Genomic DNA, 27283 nt, shown 5'->3' with positions numbered 1-27283 from the left:
GCAAGTGGTTGAAACGTACCACTACCCAGGGAGCTCTCGCATGAAGTTGAGCCCACTCGCACCTGCCCACCTTCCATGACCAGCACTGGAATTAGAAACTGCCCGCAAAGCGCAAAACATGAGGTAGGCACGGTCTAGGTCAACACCATCAGCCTCATCTCGACTAGGCCAATTCCTCACCGTACACAAACTCAGCCTTGCAGTTAATCGTCGCCGCCACTGTAAATCGCTTCGCTCATTTCAATTCTCTCCAACTCAACCGTAACAAATACCAAAATGCTCACTTCCGTGGGCCGGGCCGCCGTCCGTCGCGTTCAGACAACCCGCCTTTCTGCTTCCGCCCCCTCTGCCGCCCAATTGCTCTGCCGCCAGTCGACCATAAAGACTGCGCTCCCCATTCGCAGCTTCACCGTCTCAGCATGGTCCCCCTCTCCTGCCTCCGGCGATAAGAAGGCCGCCAAGAAGACGACCACCACCACCCCTAAGAAGGCTACTCTCACCACCAAATCCAAGTCTAAGGCGACTGATAGCAAGTCCAAGTCCCAGACCAAGGCGAAGCCAAAACCCAAGGCTGCTGCGCCAAAGCCTAAGAAGGCCAAGAAGGAGGTTGATCCGGAGAAGGCGAAGAAGCTCGAAATCCGGGAGCTTAAGAAATGGGCGCTCAGAGACAAGCTGGCTATGCTTCCAGCCACCACTTGGGTGCTTTTTACGTCCGAGAACAAAGGAAACCTCACAGGAACTGGTGGAATCACCCAACAAATGACTGAGCTATCCGAGAAGTTCCGTCAACTGACCGAATCCGAGCTTCAAGTGCGTCACCCCCTACCCCCCCTTCTGTTACTAAATGAGCTAACACAAAACTCAGGACCTCTCTCGCAGAGCTGTTGCCAACCGCCAGAAGAACCTCGCGACTTACAAAGCTTGGGTTGAGACTCACGAGCCTGCGCGCATTCACTTGGCTAACAAAACCCGCCGCCGCCTCGCTTTCCTGACTGGCAAGCCTGTCAAGCAAATCTCAGATGAGCGTCTGCCTCAGCGCCCTACAGGCTCTTATTCCCTTTACCTAGTTGACAACTGGGACAAAAGCCATGCTGAGACTAACCAGGCCAAGTTCAAAGAAATTGGCGAGTCCTGGAAGGACGTGAACCCTACTGAGAAGGCACAATATGAGCAGCGCTCCGCTGACCAATCTGTCAAGTACAAAGCCGAGATGGAGAAGCTTGATGCGCGCGCAAAAGTCATCCAGGAAACTGGACTTGCCTAAGGAATTGAATATGAGGTGCTGCCACTTAGATTAGAGAGAAATTCTATGTACAAATGACTGTTTCGTGAGCGATCGCTGTGGTGCAGGTATAGGAACTCATGGTGTTTATGATCTATTTATGGTATGGTACTGATTATTAAGGGCTAGGGGTCAAGGGAATGGTAACGGGGACTTTGTCTGGTCTGGTTTGGTCTATTTTTGTTCTTGTTTGTGTTTGTGCTGGATCGTGTATGGTGCGATGGCCCTGGTTAAGACATGACATAACCCAGACTCAGCTGAGCTGGCAGTCACTTGGGAATAGTTGATAATCAAAGGCTCGTGCAACGTGCGTTTTGTCTATTTATGTCGTCTTATAACATTGAAGGACCAAGCTTTGCAGCTCTATCTAGTTGCGATGATTGATGGCAACCGTTGTCTAGACCAAAGAGGGGAAAAAACCGACAAACGCCTCGCTTATGATATGAATGTTCAAGTCCTCCCAGGATGCCAAGTCGAGTATAATATCCAAACTGAAATCTGGTGCGAGCAGTCATCTGACTTATCCCTGCTTCTCATAAGGCGGGATTTCCAGAGCAACTTCACCATCTGCTCCATACCACTTCGCGCCACTTGTCTTGACTTGTCTTCCACTCGCAAGGTACAGAAGCAAGTATGTATGTTTCGCAACATGGCCCCAGCAATATAAGCGTATCCAGTCGTGGGTTTTGTCCCTACGACACCAGGTTCCCCAGCCCGCCAAACCACTCTTGAGATAATTAGCGAGGAAAACCCAAGTATCAAACCGGACAGTTGGGTCCCAGCCACTGCAGTTGATAAGCCAGTATCCTCGCTCGAAGGCTTCGATATCGCGTTCTGTCGTCGGGCGATATCTCGACGACAGATCGCGGGCGAGTTTTGCGAGCTTCTCAGATATCAAATCTGCAGGATCGATGTCGTCAACTCCCACGGATGGGGATGGTGGCCGGATTTCCAAGCTACTGCTGACTTGGTCTCCCTGCGAGTTTCTCGTTGACAGAGCTGGGCCTGTATCGCTAGAGCTTCTGACTAGATCACCATGCTCCAAGTGTCCAATCTTGGATCGTTTTGATAGTGGGGGTTCTGACCCTGCACGAGGCGACAGAGCTGGCGAGTGGTTGCTAACCACACTGCCAGAAATATGAGTGACATCTGGAGCCAAATGCTCGAAGGCTATCACCTCTGTATTCGCCGAGGGTATGGGAACATCGGCTGCTTTGTCTGTTTGTGGCGTCGTAGGTACGATATTTATGATCCCAGGGGCCTCGAGAGGCCAAGTTTCTTCTTGACTGTGAGGTGGTAGGGAAGAGGGAATATCGACTCTCTGTCCAAACTCTGGTAACGGAGGACGCTTCTTATGTGCAGTTGGCGACGAATATGGTTCCTGCGATGACTGAGTTCTTCGGACGTAGCTGTGTAGTATACGTGACGGTGAAACGTCTAAGAGCGCAGCATCTGGCATGGGATAAGAGTCACTGATTTGACTCGCAGGCGCACACCAGGAGTTGATTGACCCGAAACCAGTATGGTCTGATGAGGGGATCGCACTCCGAGCCAATGCCTCACGCGGTAGACATGGTGATGATCGATTGTCTATAGCTCCTTCGAAACTTAGATCTTGGGATGTGATCTCAAATGATCGTCCAAACGAAGTTGTTACCCTGGTCTGACTTGGCGATGGCGCCCCTTGATATCTTTCTGGCACACGCTGTTGTTCCTCAACTGTCTGCGAATCTATCACAGACAGTTGTGTGCGCCTGCAAGGCTCAAAAGATAGATAAGCTTGGGCAAGTTGTCGATATGAAACATCATCGGTTGACCGACTTGGTGCTGTGATGTGGACAAGAATCTCTGCGCCGTCCGAGCTGTTCCTTGCCATAGTCTGAATGCCAGTTGAGCATGTCGACTGCTTCTCGCCTAAAAACGCTATTTCCCAAGAGAAGAGGAGTAATCGTGCTGAAGAGAAGAGGAAATGTTGTTCCCAAGGTCGATAATGGAAGTTGTTGATATCCAAAGGGGTCCAAAATAGCAAGTAAAAGAGAGCACAAGCCAGGTGAGACAAGGGTGAAGGTATATGGAATGGAGTTGTAGGCAGGCAAAAAGAGAACAAGAAAGAAGAAGCGTAGGTGGTTATGGTAGTCCTTTGGTAGTAGGAAAAAAGAGAGAGGAGAAGTGAAGCCTCGTGACACACGATATCGATTCACGCCGTAGACGTACGTACAGAGGTAACTTAGTTCATGAAGCCGCTGAAGATTTAAGGAGCTGATCCACTGATTGGTTGCTACAGTAGGCATCTAAGTTGTGGAGGTGCTACAACCCCCACCATATTCCCACTAGCCTAAGATATCAGCCACACAGAGGAGGACCCCTGCTCTCACCACCAAATTAGCTCTATCCGTACAGTGACCGTACCCCAGGATATTATCAAGAGACTCTCGCTCTGGCTTACTCTTCCCACCTCCTCGACTCCTACTGCTACCGTACTCTCACAACATACGCAGGCAGAGCAGACACACACCACTGAAGATGGCTGAAAAGACAAAATCTAGAGGTCCACTCGGGAGAGTTGTCGTCATTGGCGGTAACGGCTTTCTAGGTCATCACATCGTCAACCAGGCCCTTGAGCAATGGACAACCACTGCCACTATCGGCGTCGACTTACGATGCGAGCGCAATCGCAATCCCAATGCCGAGTACCGAGAATGCGACATCACCGACCCCGAGAGGCTTCTATCTCTGTTCGAGGAGCTCAAGCCCGACGTTGTCATCCACACAGCCTCTCCTGTTGCTGTCAACCCCAATATCGGCCATGATGTGTTCAAGAAGGTCAACGTCGATGGTACACAGGCTGTTGTTGACGCCTGCCAAAAGACGGGTGTTAAGGTTCTTGTGTATACAAGCTCTGCCAGTGTCATCAGCGACAATGTCACTGATCTGCTCAACGCTGACGAGAGGTGGCCTTTGATTCGTGGGGAGGCGCAGACTGAGTACTATTCAGAGACCAAGGTTTGCTCACGCCACATTCAGGTCGTCCCAGACTGTCTTGCTAACAAGATACTACCCGCAGGCACAAGCAGAGGAGATCGTTCTCAAAGCCAACCGCCAAGAGGGCTGCAAGCTTCTCACTACCTCCATCCGTCCCGCTGGTATCTTTGGCGAAGGCGACGTCCAGACTCTTGCAGGCATTCTCAACGCCTACAAGCGCGGCAAGCACACAATTCAAGTCGGCGCCAACGAGAACCTCTTCGACTTCACCTATGTCGGCAACGTCGCGCATGCCCACCTCCTCGCTGCGCAGCTCCTCCTCGCCACCGCTGCCTCCCCCACCATCCCCCTTGATCACGAGCGCGTCGACGGCGAGGCTTTCTTCATTACAAACGACACACCTGTTTACTTCTGGGACTTTGCCCGTGCCATCTGGCGTGCCGCCGGTTATGAAAAGGGCACAGAAGGCAATTGGGGTCTCAACCGCGAGGTCGGCATCGCCATCGGCTATGTCAGCGAGGTTCTCGCCAACATTCTCGGAAAGACCCCTACACTCACTCGCAAGTCTATCATCATGAGCTGCATGACCCGTTACTACAACATCAACAAGGCCAAGCGTGCTCTGCGCTACCAGCCTGTCTGGTCCTTGAAGGAGGGCATCGATCGTGGCGTGAACTGGTTCCTTGAGCAGGACAAGGCGGCTGCTGCCGCTGCCGCTGCCAAGGCGTAATCTTACTAGTAATGAGGGAAATGAATAAGAGGGGGGCTCCTATCTAAAGAAAGAGCGAGGCGAATGTGGTAAAAACGTCATATCCGGCCACGAACAGCATATTTTGGCCTAAATATTCAATATGTGAAATCTTTAATTATCGTTTAGTCTACGAAGATTCAGCTTCAAGTACATTTTCAATCTCGCCCAACAAGACACATCGGCGTGACATGATTCAAGTAGCCGAACGTTCAGTTGGAATATGGTGTCTAGTAAACATCAGCGCCAGATCCCATGATTTGAATAGAATAATTTTAGTTGTGTCCAAGCAGGTGAGACCAAGGTCCAGTCATTCAGTCGTAAGTATCCAAATGGAACATAATCTATTGTTCCTATCTCGCTTGTCGTCACTTAAATCCATGACCAAGATCCCATCTGATCCCAGAATGAAGCCAACATAAACTAGTTTGCATCCTCACATCTGACCCAGCACACACGCATGCACTTTTTTGCACGAGGAGTCAATGACCCTCTTCATCTTGATCTCGCCTCGCTTCGCCTCGCTTCGCCTCACCTTGCCCGGTCTCAACACTCCAATGGGAATCAACCCGCTAACATGGTTTACTCCATCCAACTCAGGTATAGAAGAAGATAGAAAGAGAACCGAAGATAGAAAAAAAACATAACAACACCATCTCTTTGAGCCCCCTTTTGTTTCGTAAGACAAAGGTATAGACCTCCAGCCCTTCCCCTGCCCAAAGAACAAACACTCAACCCAAGAGAAGATGGGAGTAGCAGACATGTATCTCTCATACCACTTAGGTGACGGGAGCTTGAGGAGAACATGGCATGAAGTTGAGTGTCGAGAAGGGAATAGTAATAGGAGCGAGATCATCATCCCAGCTTCCAAGAAGAAAGAAGAAAACTGCCAGGTTTGTCGTGTCGTGTGGTGTAGAAAACGATGAATGCCAATGGTTTTGTGATTGGTAAAATGCTTTTTTCCTGTTTGTTCGACAGTTGTATGCTCTGATATAGCATATATAAGCCTGAGGAAGAAGCGAAGAGGAACGCCGTCGACTATGCAAATGACTCTCTACTCCCAAATCATACCTCCTGAACTGCATGTAGAATAACGAAACGAAGCTTGACGCTGGGCGTTTCCGGGCCCAGCTGTAATCAAGAATATCATTGTAAAAGACAAGTATCATGAGTTGCCGGACACACCAAGTCCGCTGCCTTGACGTCCCATACCAGAGTTACGCCATTCTCGCCTCCTGCTATGCTCGGCGCTATCGAGCTGACTGTCCGACTGGTTGAACTGGTTGACCCCATAAGGCGAAGCATTGCCCAGATCGTTACGTCCTCGGAATCGCGCAGGAGGAGTTCCGTGCCCATTGTTGGGGTTAGGCATTGAAGGGTCTTGTATCGTGCGAACAGTGGCTTCACCCTGCCAAACTGCTGGGTCAGTTTCTACTCGCCGAGCTGGTGGTCGGGTGGAGTTATCCTGACGGTTGTAGACCTCGTTTACATCGGCAATAGAAATCTGTCCCCGTCGATCTTGGAAACGCTTCAGAATATCCTTCGTCGTGAGGTCTCCACTGTTGGTAAAGATGTAAGGGTCGTTCATGAGGCCAAGGATCTCATCAGGAACCTAGAAAAAGTCAACACAATGGCCACCACCCTAAAGAATGCCGATTCTCACCTGGCACATTTCCTCGATATGTGTAATCATCATTTCCACGGCATCAATAACATACATAGCCTCGCTATCTAAAGCAGGTGCCCTGTTGGGATTTGTTAGGATATTGGGCGCAATAACGGTGGCAAGATTTCTCGTATCCATCTTAGAACCAAGGTCTTCATCCAGTTGGTGAAACGTTCCAGCCCACTTCAGGAAACTGAACAGAATCTCAAGACAGTCTCGGTGGCTCTTTGGTAGGAGACAGCAGGTCAAGTGCAGGCACTGCTTTCTCTTCTCAGGGTCCGAAATCTTGGCAGCACTGATCCATAGCCTGTATAGCTTGTGAGTCATCAGCGGATCTGGTAGATCTCGCAGGTAACGTTTGAGAAGCGCAGCAAGCTGAACGACGGGCTGTTCCATAAAGTTGACCACGTCACAACCTTCAGCGTTGATAGTATCCACCAGGCCTTGCTGCTTCTTGATGTTGCCATTCTTTCGGAACACGCCCTCAACCGAGAGATCCATCTTACGCATCGACGAAACAATATCATCGATAACAGCTGGGATTCGAAGCGTGCCCGGACCAACACCGTCTGTCGAATCCGCACCATCCCTTTCGATGATGATCTCTAGAGGCACACCGAAGACGCCCTTTTTCTTGACGTTCTTGCTCTTATCATTCTTGAAGGCTTTTCCGATATTTTTCCAGAAAGTCGCCTGTTTACGCGACTCAATGAAACTCAGTAGTTCTTCCAGTGAGAATTCTTGCTCAATCATGGGCTGCATGGTGAGGACGGCAAGATGGCGGACGTTGAAGTACTCGAGACCAGAGAGTTCAGAGAAGAACTTTCGTCCAATTCGCTCTTGCACTGTTTCAGTGCGCTCTCGGTCGGCTGACTGCGTCCGCAGATGACCCTGGTTTGAAGAAGATGCATCTAACGATCGATCTTGAAAGGGCTGTGGTGCTTTCTGCTGCAGATCTCGGGACTGCTCGACAGCTACTATCCTTGAGATATCATCCAAAGTGATACCATCATTTTGTCCAAACATTATGTCGGTCGAGCCTTGTGCACCGTGGCCCTGCCCAGCATCGCCAGATGAACCTGGGCGAGGGCCTTTGCCATCAGTGTCCATCACTCGAGAGCTTCGAGCTTGTCGAGCACTAGACGACAGGTGCCTATCCAGTCGCGTGCTGCGTAGCCTGCGTACATCATTAAGAGTGTTCTCATAAGACGACTCTCGTTTGCTGCCACCGGGTCCTCGTGACTGTGAGTCTCCTCCCCTTGACCTCGGGTCACTTCCTTGACCATCGCCTGTACCATACCCGTTATTATCAGTGTCATCTTTGGATCGCGGGAGGGTTCCATTAGCTTTTAGAATATCCAACAGCCGAGCCAACGCGACTCGAAGTAGAAAAACATATTGCTGTAGTTTTGAGACGTGCTCGAGTGGTAAAGCATTGGCTCCAGCACAGTTGGTGCAGTATATCTTTCGATCCAATGCGTTGAGGCAGGCCTCTTGTAACGATCGCCCAACATCTCGCCCGCACCTTGTGCACTTAACACAGTTCAGGTGCCACCTCAGGTCACCATTCTTGGCACACTCGTCCTCGACAGATCTGTGGCAAAGAGAGCAGTGGTCAGAGTCGTTGGCAGAGAGCTTTCCGCCGCTTGCGGTCACCGACAGCTGACCGTCATCGTTCTTTACTGCGTCAAGGTCGCTCAAATCGTCTAGGAACTGGTACAGGCCTGTAGATGCGCTGGCTTCGCGCTCGAGACGGAGGGCGCCCTGAAGGCAGATTCGAATTAGAAGCTTGAGATAATGGGCAAGACCTGTGACGAGGGACAACAGCTCTTGTGTGACACCGAGTTTGTGAGTAGCGTTGTCTTGTGTCTTGGAAAGTAGAGAGAAGAAGGAAACAATCTTCTTGCATAATAGTTTGGCTTCCCGCCCGTATGACATCCCTAAGCAGAAAGTTAGATCTCATGCATCTCACATTCAAAGCTTGATAGACTGTACCTTTGTCGTTCAAGCCCACCATAGTCTCATCTAGGCGATCTGCCGACTGGAACAAGATCTCAACGTGCCAGATAAAGCGCTTTGCAACAAAGACACCCTCAACATATGAGCCATTGCTGACATGAAGCAGCATGTCAGAAATGCAGGCAGCAGAGGACTCTTCAAAGGTCGACAGGACGCTCCATATACGGAACACCTTCTCTTCCATGCGCTCTTCCTCCACACGGATAAGGTCTCTGCCTGCAGCATCGTCCGAACTTTCCAGCGCAGGTCGCGAGTCCGTGGGTTGCGCTAACCGCACATTCCAGAATTTGTGAATCATGTAGCACTCGGGGTGCCAATGCTGATTTTGTCCATTTCTGAAGATCTCGACGAATTGCTTTAGAATGGCTGTCTGGCAGCCATTGCACTGCTGCGCAAACTGTGTGGAATAATGATAATGGCAGTAGACGTTTCCGTCATGTTCGTAGTAGCTATCCTGAGCGCCGAAAATTGTTGAACATAATGAGCAGGTAAAATGATCGACGTGGTACTTTCGGTCTAGGGCCGTGATGTAGGAGCCGCGGAGCGCTCCCCCGCACTGGTAGCAAAGGAGGCCAAGTCGACGAAAGTAATCGGTTTCGCACAGAGGATATTGTCCCCGGCCATTTTCGTCTTCGGCAGGGAAGAACTTTGAGGCCACTATCTCCCCGCAATCCTATTAGTGAAAGATTAGTATCTGACCGTGATCGAGGAGAACAGGGCCGGCCTAGGGGTTCGCACCTGGCACTTGAAGCAATCAAGATGGAATGTTCCATCAAGAGCTCGCACAAACTGACCCGTTAAGGGCTCACCACACGCCTGACACGTCCTCGTCTGGCCGCTGGCGGATCTTCCACTTCGCCCTCGCGATCTGTTCCGCTCAGCACTTTTGCGGGGCGGCTGGTCCTCAGCCCATCCTGGGGGATTCGGTGTACCTGGGGCGGAGGCGGGTGGCCGCGGTCGATAGCTGCCGTTGTCGGGTGTGCGAGTTCTGTATATTTGACCACCGTTCTGCCAGTTTGAATCGGCATGCGGGGGCATGTCCTGGGCGTGATAGTCGTGGGAGTGGTCGCCATGGCCATGCTCGCCGAGCATGGCGTCGTCGTAGCTCGACGCCATCGTGAAAGCAATGCAGGACGTCGCTATAACACAATTCCCCCTCCTCGCTCCAAACCAGTCAAGCACGAATGGCCTATCGAGACCAAATTTCCAGCAAAGGTCGACAGGCGTTTGCAGCGGTCGGCATCAGCACCAGCTGAGAGGAAGGCAACGACGGCAGCAACACGGACTTGATCGGGGCCAATTGGCGAAGTCGGGCGACTAATTCAACAGGGTGAGATGCGGTATCGTTCGTGGGATAGGTAAGATCGAGCACTATCTGGTGTTCGCGTGACAGCCGAACAATAAGCCCACCCAGTTCGGACTGGGATGATGAAAGGCGGCAGGAGGAGCAAGTCGGTGGCAGCGAAGAAGCGATGCAGTGTGGTGCGGCACAAGACAACCAAGACCCGATCGACCTAGCCTAGTTGTACCTTATGTGAGGCTGGAGCAGGTACTGCACCGTAGACAGTAAGGCTGAAGCGGAGAAGGGGAAAAAGAGACAATGGAAGAAGATGCGATCGATGCAAGCGCGGCGCAGCGCGTCTGCGGCAGCGTGGGATGAAGGAGCGTGGGAGATAAAAGTCGAAGCCTGTCGTGAGAGTCTAAGGTAAGGTTAGGTAGGTAAAGTGAGGTATGGATACGGTGTATGGAGTAGAATATGGAGGTAGCAGGAGGCGCCTGGCGGTAGGGGAGCTGAGGGCAGTTGTGGTGGTGGTGGTGGTGGTGGTGGAGAGCCCAGGGCCCAAGGGTAGACACTTAGAAGAGGTACCTCCAGGCTGTGCTGCAATAGGGGATTAGAAGTCAGATTGAAGTATTCGACCTCGACCTCTAGGACGTTACTCTACTACCTTACACATTTACTGCTAGGGGCAAAGGTCGGGTACCAGTGGAGGCAACCTTGGCGGGGGGCTATTGGTACAGTGCCTAGATGAGACTGAGCGGCAGATTCTACGCCAGATCAGCTCCAAATAAGGGACGGGGCTAACTAAAAATGGTCTCAGGAAGGACAAACTGAGCACTACCTAATACCTGGGCGACCGGATAGCAGCATCAGCTATGGTCCAACAAATAGTTCATAAGGTGTAGTTGAGATTCGAGCACATGAGAAGATGAAAGAAAGATTTGGTTCAAAGACCCAGTCAAGGAACAAAAGTACATCGAGTCAATGACAACCGCCAATGCGTGCGTGCGTGCGTGCGTGCAGCAAACCAATACAAGGGACCGTTGCCTTATGCAGATGCTGGGCTTGACACAGTCCAACGAACAAAATGTGAGATGCTGGTGGGCTCTAATGGGGGATGGAGTCCAGGTGGGCCCTGTTTGTATTAGGGGCGTTTGAATACATCAAAATATTAATTTGCTGCAATTTCCAGGCGATGAGGATCCACGTCCGAATCCGAGGAACATGAGATTTAGTGAGATCCATTCATACTAAAGTAAAAATAAACGGTGAATCCATTGTTTCGAATCTTGCTTCCATCCTTCACTTCTTCAGGTGCAGGTGTAGATGCTACCTACATATATGCATGTCTCCGTCAGCACAGCCCTCGAAGGATGGATATTAGTTATTTAGGCACATTTTCTGTAGTAAGATATGGAAAGTAGCTTATCAAGGCAGTTGATAGTTCTGCTTCGAGGCCTACAGTTCCCCCCTTTCAACCGTTGGATGTTTCTCAGAGAAGAAGAAGAAAAAGGAGGAGGGGCCAGAAACAACAATTCCATATCGTCAGCAAATATTAGGGTTCATCCCCAAGGATGTCACTCAAGCAACTGCGTGTGTGTCGTTCTCAATATGGAGTCAGAAATTACAGTACATGCCTCACCTCTCAACTACCTATGATCCTTGACTCAAAACTGACAAGACTGAACCCATGCTTGTCCACTGGGCGTTGCTGGGAATGTCTCCGCCTGAAGTCAGCCTGAGCCTCTAACTGGGAGCTGCAGCACTAGGTGAATGGTCAAAGCTGGCCCTACCTGGGCAATGGACAAAGCACGGCTTCCTTCATTAGTCTTTGCAGCACCCAGCACTACCTTGTTTCTCACCACTCGAGGGACGGTGAGTTTATGAGGTCATTCCAATCCCCAGATTCCCCCTTCGAGCCTGGAAACGAAACAGGCTAACTATCAGCAGAGAGACATAAGAGGGAGAGGAGATTTATCGTCTCACTAGAGGATCGAGAAAAGCACAGTCAGATTTCTTCTTTCACAGTACGCTACTGCAAATAACCTTGCCGTATTGGAAATTGCTATGATGAAGATCTTATCACGTGTAGGTGTGGAGGATTAGGGGGCCACGTCCAAGAAATGCCAACACAAGCCATGCACTAGACAACTGTACAGAGAATGTGAAGTCTAATAAGAGGACTATATGCTATGGAGGTGTATGAATCTTATGGCAATCGCCTTAATAGTGCGTGTAGCATCTGTATCGGGTGAGATTGATGCCAGCGTCAAAGCGACAAACTGAAATGTTGTGACGCAATACCTATACATCAAAACACTCTTATTGTGTTATCTTGCTTGCCAGCCTTTGGCTTCACTTTATGTGTTGCTAGACTGGTATTTTGATATTGAAATAAATTAAAATTATACGGATACATGCTATGACTAATTGCCGGTAATAACAAAATATCATGAAGCCATAAAAACATTCTTGTCGTTTCAAGGTGTGCATCAGAAAAGCCAAGCCGTGCATTGCTGATGCTCATGCACACACACACACAGTCAATCCGATCCCTGAAATTGCTCCACAAGCTTCCCGTCAACCCCCAGTCTCATAAGCATCATATCAACCCTTGCAACATCCTCGAGGTCTCCAGATGCTGATAGACAAGGCACGTGCAGGCTCGGCTGTGGATGTGGCATCTGAATAAGATTTCAAGCATTATCATCAAACATTCAATATTCTCAAGCATGCACTAGCTCCTTGAGTCTCTTCTCAATTTTCTGTCGGCCCTCAAGAGTCCTCCAAACCTCATGGGGTGCTCCATCGACGATGTCCCAGTTCTTGAGGTTCTTGGTCAACTTGGTCAGGTCTCGCTGTTTCTTCTCCCATGTATGGCTATCCTTGATGTGCTTGCCGGAGCTAATAACAACAAGCGGCGTATCCTTGTCCTGGATCTGACGGCTGGTCAGCGCATCTCGCCGAGTGAACGAACCGGCGACCAGACTCTCCTGCAGTTTGGCAAAGATGAACTTGCCATTCTGCTGGGCCGATCGTCCGTATACTCGGTCGCGGCTCGTTCGTCCGCGGAAGATGGCACCGGGGATTCGGTCCAGGCCGAGTGGGGAGATAACGCCCCAGAGCCAGAGAACGAATCCTCGGCCGGGTGATGCAACGTCGTCGAGAAGATCCTCATGTAGGGGGTCGACAAGGAGCAGACCTTTGATGTGATCTCCGTGGCGCGCTGAGAAGACTCTTGAATAAATCGATCCGATTCCGGCACTTGCGAGAATCCATGGTCCGCTCTCACCAGCACCAGCCAGTGCCTCACTGAGGGTATCAACCACGAAGCCTGCTGATGATGGAGAGGGTGCGTTATCTGACCACCCGTAGCCAGGTCGATCGGCGAAGCAGTATCGTGAAATGGAACCATTCTTGACGGCGTTATCCGCAAACCCCCAGAAATCGTATTCTACGGTTCGTTCGCCGGCTTCGAACAATACGGTGGGCAGATCGTTGCCCTTGGAGTCGGTCTTATTGCCGTGGCAGTAAACATGGATGCGATATTTGCCGTTATCAACCGGATACAGCTTTCCTGGGTATGACACACCGGCGTCGAGGGCTCGCAGGATAATGGTCACAGTGATGAGGAATACAGCCACTGACATGATGGCGTAGGCGACCGTTGAAATCATCACCTCGGACCATTCGAACAAGGTTCGTCTCGTCTCAGCCCGACCTGTCAAGCGTTCCTCTTCCTCAGCCTTGCCCCATTTGACAGTTCGATCGACCACCAAAGTCCAGAGACTGGTGAGTAGTGCCCAGATGACACTGGCAGCACCGACCCAGCCCTCTTCATGTCGAGTCTTTTGAACGGACAAGATGAGAACCATATCGAGGAGGATAACTCCCTGTCTGTAGTGTGAGTAAGCATGGTCAAATGCAGTGTCAGTTGTGCAGACTTACGGAAATGAAGATGGCAAGAATTCTGACAGATTTGGATGGCACCTCGAAGAAAAGAAGTGTAAAGATGAGATTCGCAAGTGTCCACGTCGCGAATCCAAAAGCAAACCAAGGGCTGCCACGAGTTCCAATGCCAGGGGGCGTCACGAAAGTAGAGACAAGAAGCAGAATCCACCAAACAAGCGTTATCAGGGTAAAAGCAATTGTCAAGTATCGCAAAGCTCGGATGCTCCAGAGATTATAGGGCGACACTGCGGGATCATCGGGGGCAAGTAGACCAGGCTGAGTTGAGTTGACGCGGTTCGGGAGTAGTCGAGTGTGCTCATCTGGCACAGCCTGTTCACCCTCCTCGGGGTCGTTGGAACGAGCAGCCCCATTTGTACCGTTTGGTCGGTCTTCGCTTGAGTCTTTTGGGGATGAGAATAGAGGCATTGTGGGAGTGAGTTTATTGTTTGTTACTCAGTTGATGCCTGCTGCTGCTGATAGATGGTCTCAGTGTAAGAGTATAGGTAAGTGAGAGAAAGATGTGAATATGGGTGAAGCCTATTCTGTCGGAAATCAATCGCTAGTGACACATGCAATACAACATTCACAGAAAAAAGCCCATTCATTTCAGACGTTTCTCTAATCTCAAACTTGTCCCAGGGTTCTATATAAACCCATGGACCAACTGCTAACGTATCCATGATGAAGAGGCTAAAAAGTAGAATACGTCATAGGCCAGCCATCTCAGCTCCCGGATTGAACATCACCAATTACCATCGTTGAAAGCTCACCAGGGAGTACTAGTGCGGACACAAGCTTCCGGGAGATGGAGCTTGGAGCTGAAGCTTGGCTTTTCCCAAAACAATTGCGGTTTAACATGGCCACTTGATCAAGAGTTTGTGTTTCCGATTGCAAAAACAGGGCAGCAATTGAGTTAGCCATCACCGGAAGGGAGGAAGATCGCAATGATGCGCCGTAAAGCGACTTGGTCAAGGCCCTAATTGTAAGGTAGCGAAGGATAGTTCTGTGCATTTACCATCACGTGCTCCAGATCATATGATAGACTTCTTCTTACCTCTAAGTCAGTATTAAATAATATGTAATCAGTCTTGACTGGCCCGAATCTTCTCGGCATTTGCCATCTTGCAAGTTACCACGCAATCATTCCCCCTGTTGGTGTCCCCAATGACGGCTGTACAGCATCATCATAACACAATAATCAAGAATATATCAAGATTTACTACGAGTCCACCTGTATTTCCACTGCGGTTGTGGCGGTAAATACTCATTAATAGATTCTCATTTATAAGAAGTTCATATCGTTCGTTCATTGATACAATGGATGCGTAGGTGCTTATTACTCTACCCGTGCTCTATTTCCACCACGTTTCCATATCAAGGTGGCTTAAAGTATCACTTCTTGGTACAGTTCTTCTAATTCAACTTAAGAGTAATAATGATATCAAATTCATACTCTCGAAATTATTATTAAATTTGTATCCTAAGTACCAAAATGAAACGAGACAATGAGCGCGCTATATATTATCCATCTTCCCGCAATCGTGACAGGGTATCTCTGCATCTCTCGTTTTTGACCCCATTCCATATGAACTTCCAGCATCTACGACGGAGGAAATCAAACAGCGTAAAGATCCTTACCCCCTTATTTCATACATCGTTACACATTACTCCATCACAAATATTGCTTCTGACCTCAAGTGTCCCAGGGAGCAACAGGATTGTATTCCTTGGCACTGGGGACTGTACTGATACTACTCGACACCGAATGGGACGCTTGGCTGAGCCCTGAATATGACTGCGCCTCTTCTCGTTGCTGCCGTGCACGCTCGAGTGCCTTCTCGGGGCTGGGTCCTCGTGTCGAAGTGATGGCGTTGTCGGGTATTTTGCCAATAGGCAAATGCAGCTTGACTGCCGCTTGAGGATCCTTCATGTCGATATTGTGCCGTCTGTATGTGTTCTTCTTCTGGTCCCTCATGGCTTGCGCTGATGGTTCAGCCACTGATAACCAATCCTTGACTTGAGTGAACCATCGTGACTTTTCCTTCTTGGACTTTCTCGTGTCTGTTGATGACATGGAAATTCTTGATCTATCGTTTCCACTGAGAGATGGGTCATATTCAGATTGTGGGTGGCGTGGTATGAAAGCTGATGACCTGGGACTGACAAGTGTCTCTGTGGTTGATCTGGTAGAAGATGACATGATTTGATGTATATGAAGCTCGGGAGAACCACCAAGCTAAGTGGCTTTCAACGGTCAAGTTGGAAATTTGATAAATGATATGGATCAGTGGAGGGCCTCTGACATATAGGCCAAGGCGTCGGTTGACTGAGGAGATCCAACAGCCTGTGTGGGCCTGTGAAGGGATGATATGCCAACTGGTATTTTCAGGATATGCCTTGAATAAATGGATATTTTGAAAAGCCGGGCGTATCTAAATTAGGCATAGTCCTCAACCATGTGGTGCTGGTGATCTTGGTGATGCCGCCTCTGGAGACCTCGAGGTCGTAAGAAGTATTCTTCCGTGGCAGACGACAGGGAATTCTGAATTCCGATACTGACAAATGCAGGAACAGATAGAATAGCTATGATTGTGTGGCCCCAAACCTCTGGCGTTGGACGTCAACGGCGGTAGTGGCAGGATGATGCAAGTGCGCGAGTCGTGCAACGCATAAATGGAAGCACTGCCGACGGCAGCTAGAGGATCGCCGGATGGCTGGAATGTAGGAAGAACTATTGCTTCTGGAAGAGGAAGAAACAAGAAAAGGAGCAACAAGGAAAACTATGAGAGGGGTTTCTAAGGTTGAGAGGATGGATGATGGAGATGTCAAGTCAGAGAGATGGAGGGGATGCTCATAAATCACGGGGTAGAGGGGATTTCAAGTGAGATTCGGACAGGCACATACCATCGAGTTATCCAAAAGTACTTACCTTGTTCCATAGCATTATAAAGAAAGCCAATAATCAACCTTGGCAGCGTCCAATAGTACAAGCAGAGGTACTTGACATGCATTACCTTACCCATCCATCCTTGTCACAAGCCTCCAGCGTCACTCTAACTCCATCACACCCTCGCAAACTGGTGTACGAAATCCGATCTTGGTCTAGGTTCTGTGTCGAGCTGAAGAGCCAACATGAAAATTGCTCACCTGGGCTGCTGATTGGATGAGAGTCACTATGAAGCCAGGATCCCTCTCGCCGAACGAATGCAACGGCGAGACCTTGTGGCTTGTCTTAGTCTCTGCAGTAGTTGAAGCTGTCTCCGAATGTTTGTGGGTTGGTGGCTTCGACGGCGAGCTCAACAGGTGAATTCGCCCTGTAAGAAAATGATGGGCTAGTTCCAAATGCCGAGGCACCGTTTGTCAATTCGGTTCTTGTTGCGAGGCCGAGTCTTGTAAAAGGCGTCAAAGTGTAGACTATCTTCTCAACCCGAGGCTACCGTTTTTTGATAACGCAAAAGTGTTAAACGCCTCTACTGACGATCATTAACCAGACCGGAAACCTGCAGCATTGTACTCTGCAGCATCTCACGTCGATGTTTGGGTGGCTGGCTGGGCCTCAGATCAAGCGATACAGAAAAAAGCAATTATGCGGGTATCCATGGCACTCGGCGTGTCGATCAGGCTGTCAAGCTTTTGAAAAGTCAACAACCATCTTGATGAAGCACATGCTGAATTGAACCTTTCTATGCAAATCATTTACTAGCTCTTGATGGTGTTTGCTAACAGAGTTCACTACTGCACGACACTAACGGAGTTGTGCTCCGTTAGCTGGAGGCATTTTCGGATTGCCATACAAAGTCCACACCAGAGTTTATTATCATCTCCCACTTTTATTTCCCATGCCCCTGACTACCGCCAGCGTCTTTTTCGAAGGGCTTGAAAAATGCCGTGTCTCGGTGCACAAAGACAAAGCCATCTTGGCTGAGCGTAAGGCCGCTAATGCACAAAGGCCGAGATGGCGCTCGAACATCAAGCCAGAAGTCTGGCTTTCGAGCTCTTTTGGACGCGGCAGTATGTCTGAGACCTATTGTGCTCAGAGGCTTTCCGAGAGCTTGGTACAATGGGAGTCGAGACCAAATGATCGACACATCTCGGTTCAACGTTGAACCTAACAGGACGGATGACTTGGCTAGCACGCGGGGGATAGAAACGTCACCCATCTTTAGCCATGGAGCTGAGCGTGGCGAAAGGTGAAGAGACAAGTGCCCGAGTGCTCAACATGTAGCTACCAGATAATGCATCCGTACTTAGACCTCAAGCCATGTTAATCTTAGACAAGCGTTCCATTTGACCTCCATGAAAGCTCAGACATTCAACCCTTTAAAGCTTTTCTTCTTTCCTGTATGTGCTAATAAACAGTCGGAAAGGTCAACAATCGCCGCCCACCTCACGCCTTCATAGCTGAGACATTGTGTCTCTCGAGTCTCGACAGGGAATGGCAATCTATTTCAGCCTCTTGGGGCAGCTTTGTGACATCAGCTCCGCTCTAGCGCATATAGACAGACGTATGACAAGAGCTCGTCATTGTGATTCTGTGAGACCATATCCCTCTGAAAACACGCGCCCTGCAGCAAAAAGAGCCGGCTTGTCCCTGTCCATTTGTGTTTGTGCCTCTGGAGAAACGGAAGTGAATGTCTCAGATGGCCAAATTATAGGATGGTCTGTGCTTACTCGCATCGGAGCTGGCGCGAGATCTTGTCCGATCGTTAAATATGGAGATCTCTCAACAGGGTTCATCCTAGCCATATCCTCCACTGTCCATTTAAGGTCCACTCTTTCACTGATGCACCGAGACTCAAACTCACTGAGCTGAGGTTGAGACGCTTAGAAACCTCACGATCCCCTAGTAAATGGAGACGCCCTGGCGCCTTCTCTGGAAACAAAGTCATCACATTCATGCGCTTTGATCTCGATCTGTATCTTTGTATAGTTGCACTGACCTTTTACCCTTGCACGATTCCAAAACAGAAATAGACCGCTATGCATCTGACGTTACATCCAAAAGCCGCTCCTTAGTTAATCAGACTTGGCTGACCCCGCCATAAGCTGCTTCTTCAGAGGGGTTACCTTGTTGAGACACCTGACATCCATTCCATGTCCTGCTTTCACCAAGCGTCCCGATCCCGTCCCGTCCACTTCTCTTCTCACTTCCCTCATCTTCGGTCCTGTGTCCCACGTCTTTGTTCCTATTGGACCATTCTCACTTCCTCCTCCGCCGTCGTCCGGAGCTCTCCCGTGACATCTCCGTTCTTCGGTGCCTAGCTCACAATCAACTTGCGCAAGAGCTTACATCTTTGTCAGAGTCAACAAAAGCAATTTCTTCAGCGGCGCAACTCGATCATGCCCGCCCTCACAATCAACACCGACAACCCTCCCAGCAATAATCCCCCTTCTCCGACCCGACCGCCTGTTTCCCCTATCACACCTCCCTTGCGTCCTACCCAACGCCCCTTGACCGAAGCTACAAGCGCAAGCGCCGGCGGTCATCCAAGCCTTACACATTCACAACCCGACCAGACTGCGATACCACCGCCTGCACCTCAACCAATAGCCTTTGATTCCAACCCAGACGTCATTGCGCTCAAGTCAGCGATTTCCATTCTACAAATTCAGCGACAGCGCGCTACTGCCGACATCCAAGCTCTCAGTCGCGCAAAAGACGAAGCTGTCCAGGACCCTGAAGCTTTCGTAAAAGACCTTGTCGCAGGAAAGATTAATGCGCCCGAAGATGATAGCGATAGCGACGATGAAGATACAGGGATGAGCGGTCAAGGCAGCGGTAATCAACAAGGCCCCGGTGAAGGGTCCTCCAAGCAGCGCATCGCTACCCAACCACCAGCATGGACGAATCTTCCCCAGCCGCAAAATGTGGTTCGCTGCCCGCCCATCAACTGGTCGCAATACGCTGTGGTCGGTGACTCCCTCGACAAACTTCACAACGAACAAGTCACGCGTCCCAACCAGGGCACACCAGCAGCGATAGGCGTAAACGGCATGTACGAATTCAGAGGTGAAGGGAAGCAAGAGAGATACCAAGGTGTGGCGGCGCCCTATAACCCAACCCAGGACCGCCTAAGCAAGAAGCCCAAGAGTAGGAGGTCATGAGAAATGATGGCACCATGATTTACGAAAGAAATCGCATACACAGATTCCAAATATTGTCTTTGAGCGGAACTTTGATGCAATGGATACATCATATTCACATATCGGCGTTAGAGAATAGATGGTTGGCGTTTCATAGGGTGCAAACAATACAACCCGACATTTCGATTATGCTGATCACTTATTCTGGTAACATTGGCAACGAAACCAAACAAGCAATTATGTTGGATTTGAAATTTGTGTACTGAGCAACTTGCAAAAGGAAAGCCGTATGTAATATGTTAACCTCTTAATCGTGCTTGTGTTTGAAGAAACATCTTCATTACAGGAAGGTCTGTGGGTCTCATAACCCAAAATCAAGAGTAAATCGATAGGTTTTCACTGGGGCAAGGAAATAGGGCGACTTGGTATATCTCATATGTCTAGTAGCCTTGTGTAGATTATGCCACATGTATCACAACCTGGCCACGGCAAATCAAGTCAACCGCATTGTAAAGAAATGGTCCAATCCTCAGACCATGTCATTTCAACATGAACCACAGGCCCCAACGCCATGTAAATCAGATCAATGCCCCTGATGTTGACCTAGTACGCCCCCGTGATATTTTCATCTAAATCCTGGTATCAAGCCTGACGGAGCATGTGAGTTACTCTGGGAAGTCCCTGTAAAGGTCGGTTAGCTTGCACATGGAATGACTGCAGGACATCTTGATTAGATACTGACTCCATGCTCTGCTGTACGGATCGACGAAGGCGTCGGTTGTATTTCTTCTTGTCGTCTGGGCTTCCTCCCCAGTACATCTTGGTCGCTTCCGGGTTCACAATTTTGCGTGGGTCATAGGCTGGCTCATCATCTTCAAGGATCGCAAATATGGCATCAATATGGGATCGCACATCTTCCCTTTTCATAGGGTTCGGAGTGTAGCATGCTGTACCGTCTGCAGCGATGTGGTGGTGAAAGATCTTGGTCTCGAATTTGACACGAGGTTGCTCTTCGGGGAAACGAACGCTGAAGTTCATTTTGATTCTGAACAGACCACCATCGAGGTTGGTCATAGGACGTCCGAAATAGGTTATGACCCAGACGAAGGGGTTCTCGTTCTCAAGAAAAACGTCATGTGGCATATCGCTTCGTTTGAATACTTCGACAACCTGCTCGAACTGATGCTGAAGGTTAACAGCAACAGTTGTCTCCTTCTTCTTGGCTTCTAGGCCCTCCACGGCCCATTTCTCGGGCTCTGCGTCGATGGCAGCCTTGATAGCATGCAGGCGGCTCCCGAGCTCGGGATAATTGAATTTCCCATCCATTGAGTTGTTTCCTGGCGACTCAAACGGCATTCTTGCAAAAGGCTGGTTGGGCTTGGTCTCTGATTTGCCTTTTTCGATCGCAGCGAGGTATGATTCGTAATACCAAAGAAAGCGGCGTTTGCACAGATCTCTAAAAGGCTCGAAGGGGACGGTAGCCTCGTCAATGTCATCATCATCCATCTCATTCGCTCCTGGAAGATTGTGCAACTGCGTGCTACCGGGGTTCATTCCAAGATAGCCTTCCAAACGTTGGATGACGCTGATACGTAGTGTCTCGTGACAAATCTACCAGAGTTAGAGGTTCTCGTGTAATTTGATATGGCAACAGACCTTTTGGATATAGTCCTTTTGGTTTTTCTTGTCGCTTTCATCGTTGGCATCCTCGAATCCCGGCTCGTTTTCGTAGGGGTTAGATGATAGGAGACTTTGGATGGATAATAGGATTGATTCAAGTCCTTGCGCAGATGACCACTCCTCTCCACGCTCCCCACGCCATGTTCTAGCCATTGTCAGTTCGAAACCCAAATCTTTTACACAATTATAATACCCTAGAATTGATCTGACCGTGTTAGTGCATGAGCATAGTGAACTAGCAACAGCTAATTACTTACAGACAGACTTTCCCGTTGCTGTAGACATTGGGGTTGAAGCGACAACGTCCCCCATTTGTGGTGATACAGATTACATTCGGGGATTTGGAAGGATATTCTGTCATCGAGGATGAGTCTAAGCTTTGTCATGGTACGGGGAGGCTCTACCTTTGTGGAACCGAATGGCAAACTGTCGAGTTGAATCAGCCCATCTTTACACAGACAAGGATACATCCAGCGCTCATGACATACCTCGAAGAACCCAAACTCATAGGGAGTCTCATGGGGACCCATGATCAAGGCCTTTACATTGCGAACATCGATGTCGCGACATGCTACGGCGAGCGCTGTAATAAAAGGTGATCGCGTGGTCAGTTCCGTTTTTCGAATGCGTGGTATATGCCATTTGGCAAAAGCGACATACACAAGTCACAATTCTTCTGGATGTCACCCAGCTCCTTGGCATAGTGTTAGTATTTCGAAGGTGGAATCGTGAACGAAGGGATGGGAATGCCAGCGAATGCGGGGCAGCCAACCTTGGAGATGCGAATGATAGACTGGTCCATGGCGCCTCGTATGTTGCAGTCTAAATGTTGATGTTTGAGAACGAGCGCTGACTGCAGAGCGCGACGCACATGGACAAGTTGCTTCCAAGTGTAAGGTTATCGATATGAAATTTTGGGTGATGGATGTCAAGGTAGGTAGGTGAGTTGAAGTATAAGGTAAGGTAATGTAAGGGTAGACGTTGGAGTCTTGAGGTGGGTTGTGTGAGTAGGTATCATTAAGACCGTACCGTAGGAGGAAAGTGGGGGAGGCGGGAAGCTCATCGGGGCGGGCAGGCAGCTTTCACAGCTTGACCACCTATCAACAGACAACAGAACTTTACCCTGCCTATTAATGCCCTGGTTCTAAACCTAAATTCGGCATGCCTGGGTAGGTGACCAAAGGTGAGTATGTTTGTTATGTATCAAGGAAATGCGGTTGCTATTATTCACTTTGTCCTCCTTCTCAGCTATTACGGCCTTGTATTACAGCCATCAGGATAGATATTTGTGATTCACACATCAAGGAAACCCCAATTCAACACCTACCTACTAATGCAATGAGTAGCTATATTCAATGTATTGCAGTTTTCCAAACAGGCGTTCCTAATCATCGTCATGTTGTAAAAATGAACAGACGTAGAACGCTCCCGAGATCGTTGTCTTCTGGAACGAGCTTGAGCTATCTCACTCCTTGTCTGCATTTAACCATTGACCGTGAGTTATATAAAGTGTTTGCTAGTCAAGGCCACGTATCTTAACAAACAACGGGATGAAGGAAAATTCATGTTAACTTCCATATCCAATCACTCCTTTTGTTCTTCTTGATTTTTTCTCCCCTCCCTCTTTTCCGTCAAGTTCGGTGATATATCTGGGTAGTGGATTGCATAGAATCTAAATGAGAGTCAGAGAATATATACAAAGTGTGTAACTATCACGTAAGAACATAGTTATTACTTAGTTTTTTCAAGGGAAAAAAATGCCCATCAGAAATGCAAAACTGTAAGTAGCAAATGCATATAGAGCATAACATACACACTTGAAATCCTGAACGCCAGCAATGATCATTTACATCAAACTATGAACTACCCGGGAGCTCAAAGTGGTGGGTCCGGCGGGGGTGCAGTTAGGCTAAGGTAGGATCCATGCCTAGGTACTTAGGTGAGTAGGTAGAATAGGGTGTGGTTGCCGTTGGTGACGCGCTGCGCGTTTCTTAACGCGTAAATTGGTTTCCCTCAGCTCCCATCAACGCAAGTCGGTGATTTTATACCACCATTTCGCACGCTGGTTTCCTCCACCTTCACCTACAAGCTCAGCCACGGGCAGCCCGACAAGCCAGCATATCATTGAATCAAGATGGCTAGCTTTTTTGACCTCAAGGCCAGAAAGGCAGCAGCGGCAGCCAACAGTAACGCTGACCAGAAGCAAGATAAACCTCTAAATGCTCGAACTCAACCCTGGGTCGAGAAATAGTACGTGAAACTCGAAATACAATATATTACTCGAGACTTACCACATTTAGCCGGCCAAAGACCCTCAGCGATGTTACTGCTCAAGATCATACCGTTGATGTGCTCCAACGGACACTGCAGTCCTCCAACGTACAATATCCCCTTGCTCTGAACTGCAAGAAGCTTCAATACTAATACTTCCCAGCTCCCTCACATGCTGTTTTACGGGCCTCCCGGGACAGGTAAAACTTCGACAGTTCTGGCACTCGCCAAGGAACTATACGGCCCCGATATGATAAAATCGAGAGTCCTCGAGCTCAATGCCTCCGACGAGCGTGGTATCTCCATCGTCCGAGAAAAGGTCAAGAACTTTGCGCGAATGCAATTGACCAACCCGGCCCCCGGCTACAAGGACAAATACCCTTGCCCTCCTTTCAAGATCATTATCCTCGACGAGGCCGACTCCATGACACAAGACGCCCAAAGTGCACTGCGACGAACCATGGAAACATACAGCAAGATTACTCGATTCTGTCTCATTTGCAACTATGTGACTCGAATTATCGACCCGCTTGCCAGTCGATGCAGCAAATTTCGATTCAAGAGTCTCGATCAGAGCAATGCAAAGAGGCGACTGGAGGAGATTGCAGAGAAGGAGGGCGTAGCACTTGAGGATGGTGCTGTTGATGCACTCATCAAGTGCAGCGAGGGTGATCTTCGAAAAGCCATTACCTTCTTGCAAAGTGCTGCTCGGCTCGTTAGCGCTAATGCCCCTGACAAGGAGGCTGAGGGTGACGAGGTGATGGATGTGGACAAGAAGGCGGTCACAGTCAAGATTGTTGAGGATATCGCTGGTGTCATTCCGGACACGACCATCGATGATCTCGTCAAAGCAATACGTCCGAAGAGGTCAGGATCCTCCTACCAGATCATTTCGGATGTTGTTGAGAAGCTAGTTGCAGATGGCTGGAGCGCAGGTCAAGTGGTCAACCAAGTAAGTCTTATCCTTCATATCACTGAACTGCTGCTAATAACCCCTGCGATAGCTCTACCAAGCCTTGACCTATGACGAGACGATACCCGATGCGCAGAAAAACAAGATCGTGTTGGTTTTCTCAGAAGTTGACAAGCGACTAGTAGATGGAGCAGATGAGCATCTCTCTATTCTCGATCTGTCAGTGAGGATATCAAATATTATGTCGAAGAAGTGAGTTCTAGTGTGCTGCATCAAGAGATGAGGGACGGAGTCATGGTTAGAAATGGGTTGGCGTTTTAAACTGGCTCGATATCACCAGACATCTATTGTACTTGTCGTTGTTATTCTAATCCTGTGCTGTGTCTCCCTGACCAATTAATCCGAGGTTACCTTGCAGACTAGACCACGCATCTCTCGGCTCTGTGATTCTCTTCTCTGTATGCCTTCTCGCCTTGCTTGGGGATTTGGCACCTGCCTCAAGCCAAACGTCATCCTCCGTTGTATCGGCCTGTGTTTCTTCTTCCTCAGCCGCCTCGTCCTGACCCAAAAGCTGGTCAATTTCTTGTAGAGTCTGCATCGAGTTTTCCAACGCAAGCTGTCCACCTTCAATCTGCTCTGCCACATTTTCTAGGGTAGTGATCTTGGCCGAATCTGCAGCGAGAACCCAAGGTTGGACCTTGCCTGTCAGACCTGAGCGTTCATCCGAAGCAAGGAACTCTCCCAGTCCAGACCTCCTCCGAGACGTTGGTGCCACCGAATGAGATGGAAGCAGTTGACTTTCTTCTTCCAAATGACTGAGTGACCGACAGTTATCCTTGATTTCTTTCCCGAGTGTCGTATTAACATGTGCTTTTTGTGTTATCATGGCCCTCTGCTTTTTGGAAAGGGCGAGGAGAGTCTCGATGTATGGTGTCAGGAGATAGGTACTTGATGCAGGTTCTGGTTCCTCAATTTGTTGCTTGGTGGAGGAGGGTGCCAGAACAGGGACAGCGGATGACTCGAATCGTTCACCAGCAGAAGCGAGGAGGGACCGCCTCGTTGCAAGATAATTGGCGTACTTTTCTTTGATGATGTTGAGATGGTTGTTTATCGTCGCTTGGTCCGCTGTTAATTGGCTATGGCTCTTGGAACCGTCCTCATCCCCATCCTCATCCCCTGATGCCTTGCTCAACTCTGTCTCAATCCAATTGATAAGCTCATTCCTTGTTGTGTTAAGAGCATGTAGTCTGATGCCATTGCTGATAACATCTGGTATGCTCTGAGCATTTGCTCTCGTTTCTCGAAGTAACTGCTCCTCTCGTCGCAGAAGGAGTTTAGCCCTCAAGACCGTCTTTTCAAGCTGTGCCACTTGTTCTGTTAAGTCCATCTTCTTCACGCTCTGTTGTGCGACAAGACTGTTCACCACCTCTTTTGGGACACTCGGTAGACTGGTAGCATCATGAAAAACATCTTCAGGGTCTAGATATTCAGGAGCAGCGGCTGGCTTTTGCATGAGTGAGTCCAGGTGATTTTGGACGGCTGTAAGTCGCGCTTGTTTCGCCTGGAGCTTTAGAAGTGAGACCTGCTCTTCTAGTAGCTCATTGCTGGATGAGAGCTCTTTGGCTGATGACGAGGAGGGAAGATTAGATTGGGCAACATCTTCGTAATTTCGACGCGCATCAACATTTGCCTTTAGAGCCTCAATGTACTCCCTGTAGATTCCCTTCGAACTTGAATCCAGAGTTACGTCGCGTGTTGGATCTGCCAAAGACACAGGCTGTTTGACTGGGCCATCATGAGAACATGTTCCGAGATGAAGAGCCAAAACTCGCCGAATGTAGTTCACTTGTTCCCGTGGCTTGATATATGGATCAAGTGTCTTCTGAAATGTCTCAGCGGTCTCAGAAGGATTTGCCATTGTGAATCATGGTTTGTCGGTGAAGAAATCCCTGGCCTAGGTTGTTGCTCTGGTCTCGGTGAAAGTAAATAGACGAAATATGTTAGTCCATGGGCAGCTTAGACAGTACTGAAGTGTGGCTAGTGTCCCCCTGAACCAGCACCCCAGTGACTACGCAATGAATTAATAATCTTGTATTACTTCTTTACATTACAATCTGAGTCTATACCCCGAACTCATTCTCTTCGTAGTCTTGTAAACACTCAAATCTATTGAGAAGCAAAATTATGACCTGAGCTCTGGCCCCATATGCATTTGCGCCACACAAGCTCTTATCCGAACCTGGCCTAGTGCAGTAGCCTGCTAGGCTGAGATCCGAAATTTACGATCGCGACTTGAACTTCCAAACCTTGAGACAACTACAATCTTTTCAAAACGACTGCGCATCAATCGCAGAATACAACATACCCAGGCAACGGCTATATATCTGATTTAGTCGCGTCGGTGGCAA

The 27283-nt window shown here is 49.2% G+C and overlaps 10 protein-coding genes across 20 annotated transcripts; 4 read left to right on the top strand and 6 right to left on the bottom strand.

The window, feature by feature from the left end:
• Positions 1-93: 93 nt before the first annotated feature.
• FOIG_00661 (uncharacterized protein) lies at positions 94-3486 on the top strand. Its single transcript, XM_031196969.1, has 2 exons — positions 94-810; positions 866-3486. Exons 1-2 carry the CDS (start codon positions 277-279, stop codon positions 1262-1264), a joined length of 933 nt encoding a protein of 310 aa, XP_031072736.1. The 5' UTR covers positions 94-276; the 3' UTR covers positions 1265-3486.
• FOIG_00660 (uncharacterized protein) lies at positions 1580-4326 on the bottom strand. Its single transcript, XM_031196968.1, has 2 exons — positions 3942-4326; positions 1580-3871 (listed from the first exon to the last, which is right to left on the bottom strand). The coding sequence occupies exon 2, from the start codon at positions 3156-3158 to the stop codon at positions 1803-1805; it is 1356 nt and encodes a 451-aa protein (XP_031072735.1). The 5' UTR covers positions 3159-3871; positions 3942-4326; the 3' UTR covers positions 1580-1802.
• On the top strand, positions 3620-5305 carry FOIG_00659 (sterol-4alpha-carboxylate 3-dehydrogenase (decarboxylating)). The gene is made up of 2 exons (XM_031196967.1): positions 3620-4285; positions 4347-5305. Exons 1-2 carry the CDS (start codon positions 3806-3808, stop codon positions 4992-4994), a joined length of 1128 nt encoding a protein of 375 aa, XP_031072734.1. The 5' UTR covers positions 3620-3805; the 3' UTR covers positions 4995-5305.
• FOIG_00658 (uncharacterized protein) lies at positions 5257-10500 on the bottom strand. Of its 2 annotated transcripts, XM_031196966.1 has the most exons (5): positions 9436-10498; positions 8674-9370; positions 6676-8618; positions 6483-6624; positions 5257-6420 (listed from the first exon to the last, which is right to left on the bottom strand). In XM_031196966.1, exons 1-5 carry the CDS (start codon positions 9811-9813, stop codon positions 6416-6418), a joined length of 3165 nt encoding a protein of 1054 aa, XP_031072733.1. In that variant the 5' UTR covers positions 9814-10498; the 3' UTR covers positions 5257-6415. The 2 variants fall into 2 exon arrangements, with proteins under 2 accessions (XP_031072733.1, XP_031072732.1); XM_031196965.1 differs by having other exon boundaries at positions 5257-6624; positions 9436-10500.
• A 1835-nt stretch (positions 10501-12335) lies between these two features.
• On the bottom strand, positions 12336-14353 carry FOIG_00657 (uncharacterized protein; the record flags this gene model as incomplete). Its single annotated transcript, XM_031196964.1, has 2 exons — positions 12336-13869; positions 13925-14353. 2 exons carry the CDS (start codon positions 14351-14353, stop codon positions 12703-12705), a joined length of 1596 nt encoding a protein of 531 aa, XP_031072731.1. The 3' UTR covers positions 12336-12702.
• Positions 14354-15245: 892 nt separating this feature from the next.
• Positions 15246-16792, bottom strand: FOIG_00656 (uncharacterized protein). The gene has a single exon (XM_031196963.1). It carries the CDS (start codon positions 16125-16127, stop codon positions 15621-15623), a length of 507 nt encoding a protein of 168 aa, XP_031072730.1. The 5' UTR covers positions 16128-16792; the 3' UTR covers positions 15246-15620.
• Positions 16793-18962: 2170 nt separating this feature from the next.
• FOIG_00655 (uncharacterized protein) lies at positions 18963-20358 on the top strand. The gene has a single exon (XM_031196962.1). It carries the CDS (start codon positions 19268-19270, stop codon positions 20030-20032), a length of 765 nt encoding a protein of 254 aa, XP_031072729.1. The 5' UTR covers positions 18963-19267; the 3' UTR covers positions 20033-20358.
• FOIG_00654 (uncharacterized protein) lies at positions 19046-22703 on the bottom strand (the record flags this gene model as incomplete). 9 transcript variants are annotated; one of them, XM_031196956.1, is made up of 9 exons in its annotated part: positions 20254-20692; positions 20754-21622; positions 21668-21836; positions 21885-21896; positions 21949-22045; positions 22096-22117; positions 22180-22274; positions 22352-22385; positions 22464-22703. In XM_031196956.1, the coding sequence occupies 9 exons, from the start codon at positions 22491-22493 to the stop codon at positions 20677-20679; spliced, it is 1344 nt and encodes a 447-aa protein (XP_031072723.1). In that variant the 3' UTR covers positions 20254-20676. The 9 variants fall into 9 exon arrangements, with proteins under 9 accessions (XP_031072726.1, XP_031072722.1, XP_031072727.1 ...); XM_031196959.1 differs by having other exon boundaries at positions 19046-20692; positions 22180-22385; positions 22464-22675; XM_031196955.1 differs by having other exon boundaries at positions 19046-20692; positions 21668-21896; positions 22464-22664.
• A 981-nt stretch (positions 22704-23684) lies between these two features.
• On the top strand, positions 23685-27017 carry FOIG_00652 (replication factor C subunit 2). The gene is made up of 4 exons (XM_031196950.1): positions 23685-23941; positions 23992-24070; positions 24126-24914; positions 24967-27017. The coding sequence occupies exons 1-4, from the start codon at positions 23826-23828 to the stop codon at positions 25129-25131; spliced, it is 1149 nt and encodes a 382-aa protein (XP_031072717.1). The 5' UTR covers positions 23685-23825; the 3' UTR covers positions 25132-27017.
• Positions 25118-27008, bottom strand: FOIG_00653 (uncharacterized protein). 2 transcript variants are annotated; one of them, XM_031196952.1, is made up of 2 exons: positions 26708-27008; positions 25118-26660 (listed from the first exon to the last, which is right to left on the bottom strand). In XM_031196952.1, exon 2 carries the CDS (start codon positions 26386-26388, stop codon positions 25243-25245), a length of 1146 nt encoding a protein of 381 aa, XP_031072719.1. In that variant the 5' UTR covers positions 26389-26660; positions 26708-27008; the 3' UTR covers positions 25118-25242. The 2 variants fall into 2 exon arrangements, with proteins under 2 accessions (XP_031072719.1, XP_031072718.1); XM_031196951.1 differs by having other exon boundaries at positions 25118-27008.
• Positions 27018-27283: the final 266 nt, after the last annotated feature.

Source organism: Fusarium odoratissimum, assembly GCF_000260195.1.
Source record: "Fusarium odoratissimum NRRL 54006 unplaced genomic scaffold supercont1.1, whole genome shotgun sequence".
Classification (NCBI taxonomy): Eukaryota; Fungi; Ascomycota; class Sordariomycetes; order Hypocreales; family Nectriaceae; genus Fusarium; species Fusarium odoratissimum.
This window is presented reverse-complemented; position numbering and strand designations above follow the sequence as displayed.